This window comes from Temnothorax longispinosus, chromosome 2, assembly GCF_030848805.1.
Source record: "Temnothorax longispinosus isolate EJ_2023e chromosome 2, Tlon_JGU_v1, whole genome shotgun sequence".
Classification (NCBI taxonomy): Eukaryota; Metazoa; Arthropoda; class Insecta; order Hymenoptera; family Formicidae; genus Temnothorax; species Temnothorax longispinosus.
In genome coordinates this window covers 5,299,051-5,317,843 of record NC_092359.1, presented here as the reverse complement: position 1 = coordinate 5,317,843, position 18,793 = coordinate 5,299,051, and the positions used below count along the sequence as shown (strand labels likewise).

Genomic DNA, 18,793 nt, shown 5'->3' with positions numbered 1-18,793 from the left:
ATTGTTCCGTTCCTATTATAGTCAATTGTAATAATATAATATTCTTCGACGCATTTGCAGATATTCTTTTGGTAAAAATTTGGAGTACAGTAATCCGTTTATTGAAAACAATTGGATGTCGAAGTTTTAACGTAAACGACTGTATTGTAAACAATCAGAAAATATTTATAAACATTCTTAACTTCTGATAAAATTTATCAGAAGTCGGCCTTTATCGATGGAAGAAAGCAGCGTTTGCCGGTTGCGCGCTATCGCAGCTATCAGCCACGCTATCGGTCATACAAATTGGATCGATAAAAGGTAGCCGACTATATGCCGTTCACGACGGTAGCGCCGGTATCGTCGTTGACGTCGGCGTCTATCCCTTCGCTCGTTCTCGTGGCTGATGTCGATTGGTGGTTCGACGAGGGTGGAGACTTGCGCCATGTTCGGCGTTCGCATCTTCACCGTTCTCGCGTGTACCTACGTAAGTAGTACACAATAGCCGCACGCTGACAATCTGTCAGCCGTAAGTACTGCAGGACCGATGATAGAATGGGTGAGTCAGATGTTAGATTACAAGTCAGTGAATCGGCAGTATTCGGCTCGTTCCGAGCAGCTAAACATTCCGTAAGAGAGGCTGCTCCGACACTCCACACCCTCGTGCGACTTTAAAACATTCTGGCATCGTCGATGGATTTTCTTATGAAAATAAATAATTCGATAACTTAAGGGTGACTGACTGACAGGAGTTGACACGACGGATAGGAATTTCCCAATCAATTGCTGAGAGATCAGCTAGGACACATTGTAAAGTTCTACGAAAAATCGAAGATATCTTATAAATGTTTTCACAAAAATACTTGTCTACTTCGAAAAATTAAAATCCAGTGGGATAAATTGTTATCGAAAGTTTGTAAGGTATCTTTAAGATATAAGAAATTTAGACGAAAATATCACTTTCTGAAAATGTGTTGTTATGTATGATTCGATTGACGATGTTTACAGCAGTTTGTACGCATTTGATTTGACAGGAAAATTAATCGCAATAAGGCCTAGAGTTGATATAATTAATGAATTGAGGGAATTACTTTATGATACGTATGATACATGTATTGTACATACATTAATGAATTTTATTTTTCCCCATAAAAGTAAATATTTTGTCATTTACGTTGATTTCTCCCTTTATAACCCAAATAATTCACACTTTATTAAAAATCTGTCCTACAAATGCGTTTTTCTTTCCTTTGCAATATTCCTTTAATTCTTTTTCTTAACCGAGAATATTAATAAACTAAATCATTATAATCTGATGCGTGATATGGTCTTGGAAATGTCTCTCACAAATAAAAATGTTTTGAACGCAGAGTCGCGAGACCCAGTAAAGTAGCGACACGGTACTTTCACCATGTCCACGAAATCCAAGGAGAAAGTGGTGGCCGCCATCCGGAAGCTCTTCCGATCTTCCGATAAGATAGCCGAACCGGAGGTAGCCAGCAGCTCGACTAATTCGCCATCGAGGAGACTTCTAAATCGCCATCACCGTCCAGATGCCGTCATTCCAGTGGACGGACCGATACTGGAAAATCCGGATTCCACTCATGCCGATCGTAGTTGTTTCTTCAAGGCAAAGAAATCCGCAAAGGTGCATGGAGTTCTCGATTAGTTCAGTTAAAAAAAAAAAAATTACAAGATTTAATCATTGTTTTTCTTTAATGGACAAGCACGATAAAATAGCTTCTTTATCTATAGTTTTGTAGTTATACTTGGGATATCCTGAGAATTTTAAACCAGCTTTACTCGTGCAGGACAACAACGAGTGCAAAGCCGCCTGCGACAAGGACATCGGTTTGCGTCGGCTAATGAAGGAGTTTAACAGGATCCAAAGAGCACAGCGTGGCGACTCTTCCTTCACCGTGGAACTCGTAAATGACAATGTTTTCGAGTGGTTTGTTCGATTGCACAAGATCGATCCGGACAGCAAGCTGGCGGCCGATATGCGCGAACTGAAGATACCTCACATATTGTTGCACGTGATTTTTCCAAAGGAGTTCCCGTTTGCGCCGCCCTTTATGAGAGTAATCTCGCCGAGGATCGATCAGGGCTTCGTGATGCATGGCGGTGCTATCTGCATGGAGCTTCTCACACCGAGAGGATGGTGCTGCGCGTATAGCGTCGAGTCGATGATTATGCAGTTTGCGGCCAGTGTTGTAAAGGGACAGGTAAGCATTGCGTGTTTTGATCTGCACCAAATAACTAATTTCTTCAATCGCACAATATTAGACACGGAGAATGTTAGTCCAGTATAGAATAATCTTTCAATTAATTTTAAAAAATTCAGTTTTATCTTATTGTTTGTGATTAAAGAAAATAAAGATTAAATTAGGAAAAAATTAGTTACTAACCGTATTTATATTTATCAATTTCTCAGATTTATGTGAGTTTTGATTTCGGCAGGCACAAGTGGCGAGGGTACCAAAGCCGAACAAGGAATACAATCGGCAATTGGCCGAAGAGACATTCAAAAACTTGGTGAGGACGCATGAAAAATACGGCTGGGTGACGCCGCCGCTTGCTGAAGGCTGACCGCAGAATATTTCATCGTAGAAAGCCAGAAGAGATCTGCTTGAGAAGAGGCGTTTGAAACGACGTGGTTTTTTTCCGATTTTTTCGGAAGCGCCGGCAATGATTTCTTTGTTGCGTTAGGAAAACCAAAGTGTAATTTTGTTGCCCAATTGCCGCAAGAAGAATGCACAAGCAGATGTAGCCAAGAAGAGCACCGAGCTTATCAGGTAAATAAAAAGCGCGCGTGGAAGTTTTTTTTAGTAATTTTTTAATTTTTGTAATAAAAATACGTAGGAATCTATAAAAAAGAGAATTTCAAGATCTTTATACAAACTTCCCATTTTTCATTTAATAACCTGTCCTCTTTGCAGTGCGAAGAGAAACAATTACCGGCTACAAAAGTATTAATTTTGATCATATTCATGCCAAAGACGTTTTTAAAAACCTCCTGCACGTCAAAAGGACATTTCTTAAAGATCTCGAAGTTTTCTTATAAGTTCTTACACAAGTTCTATATAATTATGCCAAATTAGTTATTAAGATAAATATGGAATCGTTGCAATGTTATCCTTATTCGCGTTTTTCGGTAAAAGTTTGCAAGATTTACCCGTTGAATATCGGAAGCTCATAACAAAGTAATCTATTTCATTAACTTCACTAAATGAATGAAGAAAACAAATTGCTCAATAATGTGTACTGAACTGTTGCTGTTAAATAATTTAAGAACTGATGGCATATGTAAATACGAACAACGAAAATATGACTAAATAGTATGGCTTGTTTTTTCGCTTTGTAAAGTTTTAGTTTATATCAATATCTTGAAAGAAAAGATATTTGCGTCCAAATTCTTCCGCGGAAACGGAAGTCATGATTATGAGCTTCTACGATAGTTTATTTTTTGCAAGACTCAAAAATCTACTATCATGTATAAACGATTTTCTATATGTTTCTCAACCGATTATTCGTAGAAGTGTTTGTACAGTCGTTATGTTGGACATATACTTGTATGTGCCAAATAAATACAAGTTTAAAATATTAACGTCTATTTGCAAAACTTTGCAAAACTTCAGATTAACATTTTGTCGCGAAGGTTCGCGCGACTGTAGACCCTACAGCTCATCATGAACGAACGTATCACGAAGCGTATCTAGATTAATAAGAGACCCAAATAATTATTCAAATGGTTGACTTTAATATGGCGCCGAGAAGTAATATCTGTACAAGATTTTCAAAAGTAAAGATGAGAGATAAAGATTAAATATAAATAAAATATTTACAAATACGTGAGAAACCGTTATTAGTCGTATTTCGGCGCATATTAACAGTACTTTTGGCCTATTTGCCGTAGTAAAGTTAGTTCAATAATGCGGCAGGCATATATATACTGTGTCTTTTTTCCACCACACATCACATTCTACGTTTAGGTATTTAGGAATGAAAATGTACAGCACGAAAGAGTGCTCTTTCCTATCTCCGTTAACAGCTTATAAACTAATTGCAAGTTATACTTAAAAGCGATTTACAATGCCGTTTTATCAAATCTGTTGGAATAAAGTTGCTATTCAAAGATTTGTTATTTGTCTCTATAAGTTCCTTTAAGGTGTACATACGTATCTGTTATTATTCACAATTTGCCATTAGTACAACTTAATTATTGCGCGTTTTGTACAAAATGCCCTATTCTGTTTCATAAAATATGTAAATCTGCTTGCTCGTGTGTAAGGCACATGATCAATCATTCTCGAATGCAATTCTACAATGACCCCCTACTTGAGCAGTTATCTGATTAGAATACAAATATCGTTTAATGATACTTGACGCATTCACAGTCCATACTCGAAAGCGTGAACGTCATTCGCACATTTCGAGAGATAATAAGGTTCTCCATACAGTTATATAAACATTCCGTTCTTCTTTTTTTAAACGCTTTATAAACGCTTTTTAAATGCTTTTTTATTCATGATATTTAATTTTCGGGATCAATGAACTGTAAACGTGTGAATGATTAATCAATATCGTACAAATGATTAATTCATTTAAAATAGAAAATCTACATACATTCCTTAGGTAATTGAAAGTAAGAAAAGATCTACTTCCTTAGGATCTCTTTTTTTTCGTTGGGAAAGGAAATTTTTAAACTAACTAATTTATCAATGATTATCAAAATCACATAACGTTGTACGTACAATTAATAATCAAAGCAGAGTTCTTTATGTATCCCTTGTAAACTTTTAATCGGGACTATATTTACGTGCAATGTATACAAACTTTACATTATTCCATTATATATACAATTCGGGAATCGAAATCAGTATAGTCACTGAATTCAGATTTAAATAATTAGATAATAGTCCCCATAAATGCGAATAAATAAAACGCTATAATTGACATAAAAGTCTTAAAAAATTGGTCTCGAAATTATATCGATTCGTTATTTAACAATCGTTATTTAATTGCTAGATTATGCCTTCATAAATATTGCTCTATTATTTTATATTATGCCTGTGTAATCCAACATGAAAATGTGGCATATATGTGTGTATACGGATTACGTAATCAAAAAATATTTATCCTAAATTGTATCTTTGAAACAGACATTTCGAATACGCCGGGCAGTGTCAAAAATTGGCACTTGAATATAATTTACACGCTAATAAACTATAGCAATGGCGCGTACAGGCACTTGTTAAACAATAAATAATCACGAATATATATGTATAAAAATTATTTCCGCAAATATATATATATATATATATATATATATATATAGAATAGAATATAAAAATTACGAACGACGATAGTACTCGCTGCATCGCTCGCTCACGCATTATCATTAATACTTGTGCAATCATGCGGCCGTCCAATAGATGATAATGGTCGGCGTTTTATCTATTCACAACTTTCCACCTACCTAAGAAAAAGTACGATGCGTGCGAAATGCACTCTTAAATTCGGGTGTCACATTATGGATTTTTTCGTAATAATTACCGCGAGTTTCACGCACTCACTCCGTCTTGTCTTCTTGCACGCACATGAATAGTTTCGCACACGCCATATTCAAATTATCTGCACAGAAAAATGTAATGACATATAAACATATAGTATATAAATAGTACATAATATATATAATAACAGTACGTTTCATAAACGCGAATGACTATGTGCAGCAGGTTTTAAGAAGCTTCCAAAGCTCGCGTATAACTTACGGGATCCATTGATGAGCCAGGCGGGTTTCGATTTCCAATCGATGAAGATACAGTACACGGGAATGCCAGACAGGATTATGATTATGCCTACGCCTACTTCCCACGGCGAGACGTAGCACGGGAGGGTGACCAAGAATGCGCAGATTATGAAGAAGATGATTGGCAAAATTATAGAAACCTGAAGGATAAAATATGCGAAATATGAGACTTCACTTGCAATCAAATAAAAAGGTAGAAGACGCTTAGATAATTTCGAAAAATTAAATGGCAAAATCGCGCATACCTTTATCGGACGATGGAGATCGGGCTTTTTGTAGCGTAACCACAACAGACCAGACACGGAGAGTGTGGTAAATAGAGCCTCAACGAAGCTGACATAATTTATTAGTACGTAGACATCCTCTATGATGAGGAGTACCAGGGTGATAATGCACTAGAAACGGAAATTATAGTTTAACGCTCGGAATTGGAGTCCGACTACAAGAATAGAAAAATTGCTCCGCGTGCGTATCGGCGCTTTTAGAACTCATCGCGAATCGCGACAATTAAAACGCTTTAACACGTGATTCTAAATAACTTTGCGACAAAATCTAAAATTAATATTTCATTTAAAAGAAAAAAGAAAATCGAATCTTTTTTTTAATTAAGTGAAGTAGATTTTGAAAAGTGGAATCTACGTGGAGATCTTATAGATTATCTGAATCTCTTGTATCTCAAAAGCTGTTGCTAAAATATTAAAAAGATGAGCAACATCTCAGAATTAATTATAATCTCTTAATTAATTAAATTTCATATAATATATCTTTACTAGAAATTGAATAGTTTGCGTAACTCGTGACGGCATGACATGACTTTGAACAGAGTTAACGCGGTCGATCCTTTTGATTCGTTCACAGAAACGAATGGAGATCGCGAGCAGACTTCCGCTACCGATCGTCAAAGAGACACGGGGCCAGAGAGCGACGTGAAAGGATCAATTTACCGCGCTTAATTAACGAACCGCAAATCCAGATGTCAAGCTGCATAGTAGCATGCCGCTCTGCGTGTGTCGCTCTGATCCGGCTGGATTCGTTTATTTCATTAAGACACCAGCTTTAATGTAATTTCGCGGGGCCCAATTTATATACGTCAATTAATTCTATTCCCGACAATTGGATGGGCTGAATTATTGCACGCGAAGCGCAGATTACTTTGACGTCGAGTTTAGTAAGGCGCGCAAAATGTACCGATCGCCTTCTTTGAATATTTGCTTTAGAGGAATTTTCTTTGAGGCAAAATGTCTAAGTTAGCTGCAAAACGTATGATCTTTTCTTTTAATATTCTTATTAAAGAGTCCTAAAAACTTCCGAAGAGATGGATAATGCAGCCAAAAATTGTATAAGCATAATTTTTTGTAATATGGTTGAAATACTCGGATTTGATATCATTGTATAAATGTACAAATGTATCAATTCGAACTCGGACAAACAAATCTCGCGATAAATCCAATAACGTTGCAACTCAATCTTGCCAATTAATGAAGTGTCTATCATTTATCTACGTGTGAATCATTGTCACATCCCATTTCCGTTATCGCCAGACAAATGTATACAGTACAAACATACAGTACAAACATGCACGATCTTCTACATGACGATAACATACTAAAGAAATAATTCATAAGAAATTATCAGTGATGATCAGAATGATATGCAAAACAAATACGTTCATTATTGAAATGTCATGACCTTCAAGGTGAGCGACTTGTAATTAATCGCCGTAAAATTAAACAGGTGTTCGCGACATTTATTTACTTTACTCAAGTTCTGTTTGCGAGAAAATTATTGATTAAGAGATATTATGTGAAATGTCTTAAAAGTAAAATAAAATCGTTTCATCTTTTACTGACGCTCTAAGAAAATTGAACAGTAGAGATTAAATAATTTTATTGTATAGAATTAATTGATCTATATATTGATCTATACAATAAATTCTATAAAGTAAATTCCTTTTTATTAACCTTTTTCTTTTTGCAATTTCACGAAAATGTGATACTTACGAGGAAAATGAGGGATGGCATCGGCGTCAAGTTGCGGACATTAATGAGGGCAATGGCAGTAGGGAGGTGTCCGTTTCGGGCGCCGACGAAGAACAACCTGGCCGATGCGAAGATCGCGCCGTTCAATGCTCCGAAAGTCGAGCATGCCACGAAGAACGGCATGATCCACGACATAACGCCCAACAGCTTGTCGCCAAAGGTCTAGAAAGGAAATTCCGATTAATACTAGGCTATCGAAAGTGGGACAGCATCTTGATCATAGCGAACTACGAGACTGCATCATTTTTATCTGTATCAGATAGATTGTATCGGATCGATTTCACTTCTCGCGATACCGTATAATTTATTGATTTTTACCGCGTTTCTTGCTTCGATGAAAACCAGTAACTCACGTGCAAGAAATTATGCTCGGCGCACTTGCCTCTATTTATTGCTCAATATATAATGTTCCTATGATCAACTTAACACGAGGAAATTCCGTGAACTGAAGTTGTTATAATTTTTTTTCTTTTCTAAAGTTTCTAAAATTTACTTTTCAAGATTTGTGTTATCTTTATACATTAATTACTTACAATTAATACATTAGAATCACAATTAATACATTAGAATCTATATTACTCTCTTTTGACGATAAAATATTCTGCGATTGCGAGCGCAATCACTTGGCAGCGAACCAATCATGGATCGATACCTCACGTGCCTACAATCGTTATTAACAACGTGGAAAAGCATACTTACAACAGCGACGGCATTCGACGCGAGTATTTCATCCTGCGTGAGTACGACGAAGTAGGCGACGTTCGCGAAAACATAAATCACTGTCACTAGCGGCAATGATATACAAATCGCCCTTGGAAGATTCCTGCGAAAGTGATTAAAAACAACGATCATTATGAAGGTTTCCACAAGTCTCTGTAAAAAATTTTACGTTATCGTCTTCGTAGATATCAATACGCTTCGATAAAATAAAAATATTTATTTCTATTAAAATATAAGACAAAGTTCTACAAATAAATAATAAATAAATTTTAATTATATCAAAATGTTATTAAAATATCATTAATTTTATATAAATTAATAATAACGCAACGTATTATTTTCTATCGAAAATAAGAAAATGCTCGATATGATCTGACCGGTATTACCCTGTTCTCTTGCTGCAAATTAAAAGAATCGCGATAGAGACGCGGCAAAGTGGTCAGGGAGAGATTAATTCCAACACATTTCACGAAAATTACTTGTAGGGTTCTTGGAGTTCCTCCGTTACAAAGTTGAGGTAATTCCACCCCGAGTAGGAGAACAGTCCGGAATAAACTGCCAAAGCGATGTAACCGGGTTGGGTGTTGGTGCCAGCCATCGGATGCTGAAAGTTCTCCGTATGGCCCATGCAGAGCCACCAGAAACCGGCGACCATGATAATTATCAGAGCAAAGATCTTGGTGCCGGTGAAGATGTCCTGCACTCTGGTTGCCCATTTGACATTGTAGCAGTTGATGGCGGTCAACAGACCTGCGAACGCGAACAACGGTGAAATTGCCATACATATGCTGTTATTCGCTGCATTCGCACACGCCGCAACCGCGTGTGTGAAAACAATCTGATGAGAGTATGAATAACGTTTCTCCGGGCTATATTTAAAAGTCGCATACATTTGCATCGTGTTTTCGCGCGAATCTTTATTCTTGCGATCGTTAAATTTCATTGCGTATACGTGCGTCACGGTACTTTTAGCCAGTTCAACAAACATTTACACAGGTATCGCGCAATTGTCTACAGCCATTGATGCGAAATCGTCTGCACTTTCTGAGAGAGATATCAATTGGTTGAATAGAAAGGAAAGCTGACAGAAATTTAATGCAATCAATATTATATTAAAAGACAATAAAGACATTAAAAGACAGTTAACAGAAATTAACTGAAAGCTTTTTATAAAAGTTATCCGAAGGCTACTTTATTAGATCACATCATATATTTCTATATATTTTACTATAGACTATAAATAAAGTACATATGTATTCATAAAAACATGTGTATTCATCTTACATGTGATCACGGCAGCAAGTAGTCGCACCGCTGCATATGGCGGCTCGCATCCGGGCCATACGGGCTGCAATATGTATTGTGCGAACGTGAGTGCCGTGATCGCGTTCCCCGTTGGTACCAGGATGAACAACGCCACCCAGAGGTAAAGGAATGCTGGCAAAGGTCCGAAGGCGTCGCTGATGTACGCGTAATCGCCACCGGATTTGGGTATCATCGTACCTGCATGGATGCAAAAAGATCTCATCTATTCTTTTTACTAATTTAGCCGACTTATTCCTATTAGAAATAAAAGAAAATTATAAAGAATTTAATAAAATCTGATAAAAATCATTTCAGCTGACAAATTATATCTCGCTTAAAGAGTAATCCAGATTAAAAAGTGATTAAAACTGAGTGGGATTAAGGCAGATAATTAAGTTGTGCATGAAAGAAAGATATAGGAAAACATAAAAAATAAAAAATAAAATAAATTGACAAAAAGAGAGAGAGAGAGAGAAATAAGTTGCTAAAAATAAACTGATAAAATAAATTAACATAAAAATAAACTGATAAAATAAATTAACATAAAAATAAATTAACATAAAAAGAAGGCTAAAACCTAAGGAAAAAGATAATGCAATCATATGCTTTACGTTATTATGTCTTGTATGATTATCCATGCATTACGTGTACTAGCTTACATATAAAATTTCATCAATCAACTCGGATGAGCGGAGAGATGTCCAATTCAATCGATTTTTATTTTTAAAACCGCGGAAAAATCTCGACATGTCAGAGGTCACTCGGACAGAAAATATTACCGCTATTATCCGTCATCGATAGTCGATCGTGCAATAACGCGCGTAACATTGTTTAATTATCATCAGGTCAGGGATCAAGTCGGGTACGTGTACCCATCAGCTGCGTTATTGTATTCGTCGATTTCCAACACGCAATCTGCATCACGCGAATCGACTTTGTTCCCTCACAAATCATCCCTGCAATGATATACAATGCGCTTTATCGTATGCCCGTTCCATTCCGCAATTTTGCGATATCTCTCTCGCTTATCATCGTCGGATCCGCCCAAATTTTGCAGTCCATCTGGTTTTTTTCATTTTTTCTTATATTTTTTACACTTTTCTCTCTTATAACTTGTACGTTGCTTAATCAAGAATCGGTTTAGTCTTAACTTTTATGGAATTTATTCAATTTATTATAGTTGCGAATGTTCTGACTAATGCACTATGTCAGCTTCAATATTCTTTTTTAATTTTGAGAGCACCGTGAGAACGTCTGCAATTGCACAAACATGCAGTGAGCGATATCTAGCTCTGATATCGGAGATAAAATATCAGCACTAAAAATAGGCTGTGTCGAAAACAGAGTATCAATAGTGCAAAGTAAGCATTTTTCTTATAGACATTCGTTATATTGTCGATGATTAAGTACGTCGTTATTTGATCAATTTGTCTTTTGCAACGCGACAGTTCGCTCTTATAACCGGCCTTTGATATCAGGACTATTGTTACGCATCGTTGTATCGCTGTTAACGTAAGATCGCGGATTTAAGTTCAGGCGCGAAAAATAGTAATACGTGGATGACCCGCTGGTCGAGAGCTATGAATTAATATTTATATTATTAAGAATATAACAGTAAATGTAACATGTATCATTACAGGAAACAAAATGGTGAATGCGTCCTAATATATGACCAAACTCGATCTCTCTCTCTCTCTCTCTCTCTCTCTCCCTCTCTAACTATTTTTAAACTTACAATTAGTACATAAGAAATCTACGATATTTTTTATCAGTAGATAAAAATAGTACAAGATAACGAGAAATTGCAAAATTTGCGATAAACTTACTCGTTACAAAATTAAACGTCGATCTTGATAAATTTTATCTTCCTTTAGTTTAGATAGAACAGGAATCAAACTTTGCGCTGGACGGTATGGATTTAGATTAAGAATTATCGATAAAATAATTAAACAAAATATATGTCATGTTTTTCATGTTAATTTTGCATTTAGAGGTTCTTCATTGTCGCGAGAATATTTCGGCAAAGTACAAAAATTATTAATTTATATTCAGCTTTTAATATAATTTATATAATTATTGGGTAAATATATCTCATCATTTGAAAACAATTAGAACTTTTTCTCTCTTCTTATATTTATTGTAAAATTTCAGGCTATTATAACTTCGCAAAACAAAATGTTTGTAGTTAAAAAATGTTCAGTTATATCTTATCAAAGACCATTATCTACTCAATTTTTCCTCTCTTATTCGAAAACAGGTTATGTGAAATTTTTATTTAGAAATTTATTGTCGCGAGAATATTTCGACAAAGTACAAAAATTATTAATTATATCGATAAATTATATTAATTTCTTAATATAATTTATAATTTATAATTATACACATATCTCGCTATTTGAAAATTATTAGAACTTTTTCTCACTTTTTATATTTATCGTAAAATTTCAGGTCATAATTTCGCAAAACTAAATTTTTGTGGTCCAAGAATGAATTTAGTTATGTCTTACCAAAGACGATTATTTACTCCATTTTTCCTCCCTTATTAAAAAACAGCTCATGTGAAATACGTATTCGCGGTCTTTTCTTAAGTCATTGTCGGCGAAATTTTAGTCATAGAGATGTCGCACGAGAATGTAAATACCAGCATACACCGTTGTGCACAGCAATATCACGTGCGCATACAAAACAGTATCGCTGTCGTAATAGTATCGTTGACCAGTACTACGTTTACGCGAGCGTTACTTTTGTAGTAACTTACGATAAGTCACTCGTTTAAACGGAGTAAATTATCGTAAGTTACTACAAAATTCCGTTTACGCGAAGGAATTATCGTAAGTTACTGCAGAAGTAACGATCGTATAAACGTAGTATAGGAACAATGAAAGCATATATCAAATAAATAAAATATAAGGTAAATAAAAGAGTACGTATTTGCCTTTTGAGAACAAGTACAACTATCTCGAATCTTAAACATGAATCGAGTTCGGAAAAAGATTCCAATTTATAAATATATAGAAAAGTAAAGAATTTTTTAATATATTGATTTGTTAAGCAACTTTAGACAATTTTTATGTGAAAAATTGTCGTTGTTTATTCACATTACATACTGTACTTTTCATGTAAAACTGATTTGAGAGAAAATTGTTACTTTACCTCGTACTTATTTAAAACCACTTTATTTTTTCCCATGTACATGAAAAAGATACATGTATCAAAAGATAGGTATACGTAAAACGACATATGTATATGATAATACGTAAACTTACGATGTGTAGCGGAGCTGTATATATATTTTTAAAAAAGCCATCAAATTTTTATAATTACTATTTTTCAAATTTACATTCCAGCATTAATGACATATTAACGACATCATTATTTTTAAAAACGTTCACAGTTCTTTTGTTGTAACAGCAAAACATGTGTGTATATGTTGTAAATTGCTATATCACATATATTTTTTTTCTTTGCATGGCAATAGTGTGAGATGTTAAAGGTATAATATATTTTTCTCTCTTGGGGTATAGGGTATTGATACTCTACACATTTATTTTCGCGGGAAGATATGTCTCTCTCTCAGGATATACGTACGTCAGACAATGGGAGCATCGAACCGGTTCTTCCCTCTTTTGCCGAGCGCGTCGATTTGAATGGATGAGGAGCTTACGAAGAAAAGCAACCGTCCCAAAAAGTTTCATCATTTCGAAATTCCGCTTACCTAGCTCGGCGTAACATAGAGCCCCGATGAGGGACAGGATCCCGGAGAAGATCCAAACGATGAGCGCCTGGCCGACGCTGCCGCTGTTCCTGAGCACGCCTTTGGGCGACACGAAGATACCGGCGCCGACGATGATGCCGACGATGATCGCCACGCCGTTCCACAGACCCAGCTCCTTCTTTAGCTTGACGCCCTCGCCGTCGCTCTTGGTTTTCGCGGCGTCGTCCGGCCGCAGGACCGGCTTCTCCGCCGGCGCTACCTTGTCCGGCATCTTTCGCGCGTCGCGGGACTTATTGTTAGAGCCCTTTTTGAAAGTACGAAATAGGCGCGCGCGCGCGAGCGCGCGTACTCGAACGTCACGCACGTTTCCACGCGACGACTCGGTGTACTCTGGCGACGGCGACGGCGGCGTGCCGCGTGGGCATTACCGCGAATGCGTGGCGACGCGACGCGGTGACGACGCACGTGGGCAAGGCGGATAAAAAGCGGAAATTGTGGGAGATAAGTGGAAGATAAGAGGGCGGAAGAAAAACAGAGAACAGGGGAAAGAGCGAGAGAAAGAGAGATAAAACGCACGCGCGCCCTCACGCCGCGTATCAACCACGTGGCAAGGAGCGTCTCGCGCGACGGATGTGCGCGACTTGCGTGCCGGGCCGCGATTGCCGAACTGCCGCTCGCGATTTCGCTTCGCGGCTTCGGGCTTCGCGCTCGCCACGGCTATACGCTACGCTCACCACCGTCGTCGTCTCCTACCCTTCGACAACGACGTGATTCGCCGATCGAACTGACGCGACGCTAGCGGCGCCCGCCGCGCGAACACGCGCGCCCATTGGCGCGGACACGCGCGCTCCGAAAATTTCGTCGGAGCGCGACCGGCATACGGGCCTCCGAAATTCGAGGCAGCGCGGCCTTCCTTCTCTCCCCTCGCGTCCCCCTGAAAGTACGATGGAAAATCAAGACCACGCGCGATGGAAATAAATAAAGATCCACTGACGAATTTTTTTGCTACGTCGACATTTCACGGTCCTCTTCCGCCTTTCGCTAAAAGAACGATGAACAATCTCGGAGTAATGTCGACAAACTGATGATCGCACTGAAATTCGGCGTTTCCTGACGCGAACGTGGTTTCTCGTCGTATTCACACCACGGTTTTGTGCTGTCGCTTTAAGAAATGTATCGTTCAGCATATAATGTTCACTTAGGTAAAAACGGCACAAATCACGTACTAGCACTGTTCCGCAGTTTCTCCATAATAAAACTTCGACATTCAAGATATGCTATATACAACGCAAGCAATTTTTTTCTTCCAATTTCATCAGCGAGTGCCCACCGTTCCTGCGCCACTGCCCCTCACCTCAGGTTCTATGTGTCTTACGGGTGTCCCGATCCGTGTTGCATCATGAACCGCCAAACGGGACTCGCACACCTGTGAAAAAGATAATGTATCTTTCCGATGTGTATTTACGATGTGAAAGAAGGCGACATTTATCATTTTACATAAAACAGGTGATAATTTACATTTTACATAAAAGGAAGGGCGATAATTAATATCTCACGTAAAACAGGCAATATTTCATATTTTAAAAAACAGGTGATAAGGGAGCGATGAAAATTTTGACAGAAAGAGAGGATGTCGCATCAGCCGGTAGCCCCTCAAGCTCGATGACATATCAATAAAATGCATTAGTATAATGGGTATAATGTTTGCTCTTTGTAACTAAACGTTTTACACTTTTCATCCTCCCTCCTTTCCTCTCCAACGTTTAATTACATCCCATGTGTAAAAAGAATGACATAGTGCAGCTATAAACATAAACAACAGACCTATTGATGACTACTGCGTTCGTGTCACTCGCGGCAATTCTGTCACGCGAGACTTCTCGTCGAGTCAAGAGCCCAGGAAAGTCGACGATTTCATAATGTTAATCGATAGACTTTATTATCATACGAACATAATAAGATAATATAAGTCCATTATACATTAGGCTTATTAATAAGTCTAATATACATTTATTAATCATTAATAAGTCACATAAGTTACATAGATTAATAATTAATAATTATAAGTTAACAATTAATATTATTAATCATACTATATAATATGTAATACGAGTTTAATAACGTCTTAAGAGGTCTCAAAGATGTTTTTAAAACATTTTGTAGACATACGTGCTATCTGGGAATTAGACTTATTATCTTTGCGACAATGTTTATCGTTTGCGACAATGTTTATCGTTCGCGAAAATGTTTATCGTTCGCGAAAATGTTACATAGACGATAGAAATTCGAAAAAAATTTAACCTGCGAGACTACGAAAAATTTGGTTCGATTTCTCCTCGATAGAAAAGTTTGGTCAAAGTGCCGATTAAAAATTTAACAATAACAACGCGGTCTTGGCGTTTTTTTTCGATGAATAAGTATTTTATATCATACATACATTTTTCCAATTAATTTCTCCACAAATCGAGAATCCTGCAGTTTACAGACCCCGAAATGACCGGTATTGCATTACTGCAGAGTCTGCAGAGTATGGTGGATTCACGCGGCGGTCAAATTTCCGTCACGTACGTTTCATCTTTCAATCTATTGTATTTTGCAAAATTAGCCTGATACTACGTGTGTCGTACGACAAATTTTTTAAGCATGTTAATTGGTCGCAGGATAGAGAAATTCTCGAGTTTCTAGAAATCTTCTATCTTATAGCCAATTAGTACGCCTGGACGAAGCTTGTCGTACGTCGTACGACACATGAAATATCGGCCCTTACACTGCAAATAGCGCAACGCTGTGCTTTTTCGTCGTGAACGTTCACCCACGAGAATTCTCTGCCGCCCTTGCGACCCCGCGCAACGATCGAATCGCGTTTCGATCAGCGTGCCGATCGCGCGGCGATCCTGCGGGCGCGAGTCACGTGAGGACCGGGGCGTCTCGGCGCGCAGCGTCTCGCGGCAATCTTCACGCCGTTCGCGAGTCGTCGCGACACGTGCCGCCGCGTACGAAGGATCATTGTTTCCCCGTGAGAAAGCGGGATCGGGGCGATGTGCGCGCGCGCGCGCACGCGAGATACCGGGAGGCTGGCGGTGTACTAAAGTATACGCGCGTCTCCCGTCTCCCGTGCGTCCGAGCGAGCCCTCTCGCTCGCCGGGAGCACGCATCACCCTCTCGGCATTGGCGCGATCCGATACGAAACGCCGTGAATGTCGCCGCAAGCACCATATGCGGGAGATCCTGCACACGAGCGGCTTTCGTTTTCCTCAAGAAAGCTTCCAATGCAAATTAACTTGAATCTTGATTTGGCTGACTTTTTATCTTTCTGTTTATTTCTAAGGCCCAGTTTCACAAGTGTCGGTTAACTTTTAACCTTAGATTAACTCACTCTTCGTCTCTTTCTAAGGGGGACGTTAGAAGGAGATGAAGAGTGAGTTAATCTAAGATTAAAAGTTAACCGACACTTGTGAAACTGAGCCTTAGAATTAAAGAAAGATAAAAAGTTAAATTGAGATTAAAATTAATCTACATTGATAGAAATGGATACAAAAAGACACGAATAAAAAAAAGGAAACGGAAAAGAAATCGCGATACGAATTAAATTGTATACGAGCGACGTTCGCGACAATTGTGTGTGTGCGTCAAGAAAAAAGATTATAGATGCAAATGTATTATTGAAATGTTAATTCCTTTTTTCCTTTTTCCGTGACGTTTCCACAATGCGTTCTATTATACATGTGATAATGTATCCCAACTACAATTATAGATACGCTGCAAAGCGTTCTACGCCAATGGCGCCGCACGTCCGTTTCGTCAGTGCTGCGCAACCTTCTCGTCATTATCATCGCATTATCATTTACGCGTAGCCTATTCGTATGCGTGCGATCGCTTATATTATACGTGCTACTTAAATACGTGAACGAAACCGCCGCGCCGTGACGATTGAGTTAATAATAGAGTTTCTAGTCGTGTTTCTATTGATATCAAATCTATTTTTTGTGAGATATATATTTCTAAAATGTGCGTGTAAAAATTTGGAAAATAACCCGGATTTAAATAAAATAGTATTAAATAAATTAATAGTCACATTAAAGATTTTTGTAATTTTATTGTATTATACGGTACATATCTTCTTTTTTCTTGTTATAAAGAAAATATTTAGGATTGGATAACTTTATTTTTTAAACTAGACAATAAGACTTTTTCGAAATGTTATTTACACTTTTCTTTCTATCCGTTTTAATCTTAGGGTGCTTTAAAAAAATCAATTATAGAAGTAACTTTTTTTAGAGAAACAGAAAACGGGGCAGATAACACTGATAGATATCACACAGTAACAAATGTAATATGTCTTCAAAGACACTCTCTCCACTTTCCTTATCAATACATTCTTGGAATCTTCTCCCAGGTGATCTCTATATCCCTGAGGCATTCCCATATAACATTTTTCTGAAGTACCCTATATATGTACATATATATGTACTTTATTTAAATGACGATAAAAATGCAAATAGAAAAGACATTTATTATATTTGATATAAATTCACGCATCGCGCGTGAAAAAACCCAGACAGCACGCATATGTCATCCAAAAGCGGGACATAAGACGTCTAAAAGAGATCAATCTTTATTTAGACGTTTTACGAAAAAGATGGCTAAAAAGACGTTTTATGTCCCGATTTTGGACATGGTGCTGTCCGGGAAGTCTCTGATTATTTTCTCAAAATCTGTTTTGCTGTTTCAAATTCAAACGTGTGTTCAAGTTTAAACTGGAACTTGACTCGCGCCCAACTTCGCAATACAACAATTGTTCGCAAATAATATTTCGTTCCCGCAGTCGACGTACGCAGTTCCTACAGAAATTCTATGACTTCCTTCGTTCTCATATCGCCAGCTGAATTCTGAAAGGACGAGAGGGGGGGATAGACACACACGTTTATTCAGTCGGTGGGACGCGCGGTGAGGGCGAGCGCGGAGACTCTTTTTCCTCCTATCTTTAGGAAAGCCGAGCGCCCGCGCCGCCCCGTGAATCTGCCGATTCGCTCCCCGGAGAATCCGCCATTTGAGCGTCACTGCGCGGCAGGCTTCCGCAACGCGCGCGTGTGTTTCTCCCCTTTTCAATCCTCGCCGCGCGGGCCCCCGTGGCCATATAAAAATAAATTTTGACGCCAGCGCGCGAGATGCAACCGACCGACGATCGGCGAAAGCGGCGCGGCTCGATTAGAGTCGTTCCGA

The 18,793-nt window shown here is 38.0% G+C and overlaps 2 protein-coding genes across 6 annotated transcripts; one reads left to right on the top strand and one right to left on the bottom strand.

The window, feature by feature from the left end:
• The first annotated feature begins 96 nt into the window (after positions 1–96).
• Positions 97–7,610, top strand: LOC139808585 (ubiquitin-conjugating enzyme E2Q-like protein 1). 4 transcript variants are annotated; one of them, XR_011730904.1, is made up of 6 exons: positions 98–538; positions 1,350–1,627; positions 1,791–2,204; positions 2,440–2,774; positions 5,715–5,984; positions 6,650–7,610. XR_011730904.1 is itself a non-coding variant. In XM_071770726.1 (4 exons), exons 2-4 carry the CDS (start codon positions 1,391–1,393, stop codon positions 2,566–2,568), a joined length of 780 nt encoding a protein of 259 aa, XP_071626827.1. In that variant the 5' UTR covers positions 97–466; positions 1,350–1,390; the 3' UTR covers positions 2,569–4,116. The 4 variants fall into 4 exon arrangements, 2 of the variants coding, with proteins under 2 accessions (XP_071626827.1, XP_071626826.1); XR_011730905.1 differs by lacking the exon at positions 5,715–5,984; XM_071770726.1 differs by lacking the exons at positions 5,715–5,984; positions 6,650–7,610 and having other exon boundaries at positions 97–466; positions 2,440–4,116.
• Positions 4,754–16,615, bottom strand: Mnd (L-type amino acid transporter minidiscs). Of its 2 annotated transcripts, XM_071770694.1 has the most exons (10): positions 16,338–16,605; positions 16,008–16,153; positions 13,571–14,996; positions 9,835–10,053; positions 9,030–9,300; positions 8,530–8,653; positions 7,792–7,992; positions 6,037–6,186; positions 5,754–5,931; positions 4,754–5,613 (listed from the first exon to the last, which is right to left on the bottom strand). In XM_071770694.1, the coding sequence occupies exons 3-10, from the start codon at positions 13,839–13,841 to the stop codon at positions 5,552–5,554; spliced, it is 1,476 nt and encodes a 491-aa protein (XP_071626795.1). In that variant the 5' UTR covers positions 13,842–14,996; positions 16,008–16,153; positions 16,338–16,605; the 3' UTR covers positions 4,754–5,551. The 2 variants fall into 2 exon arrangements, with proteins under 2 accessions (XP_071626795.1, XP_071626794.1); XM_071770693.1 differs by having other exon boundaries at positions 5,754–6,186; positions 16,338–16,615.
• Positions 16,616–18,793: the final 2,178 nt, after the last annotated feature.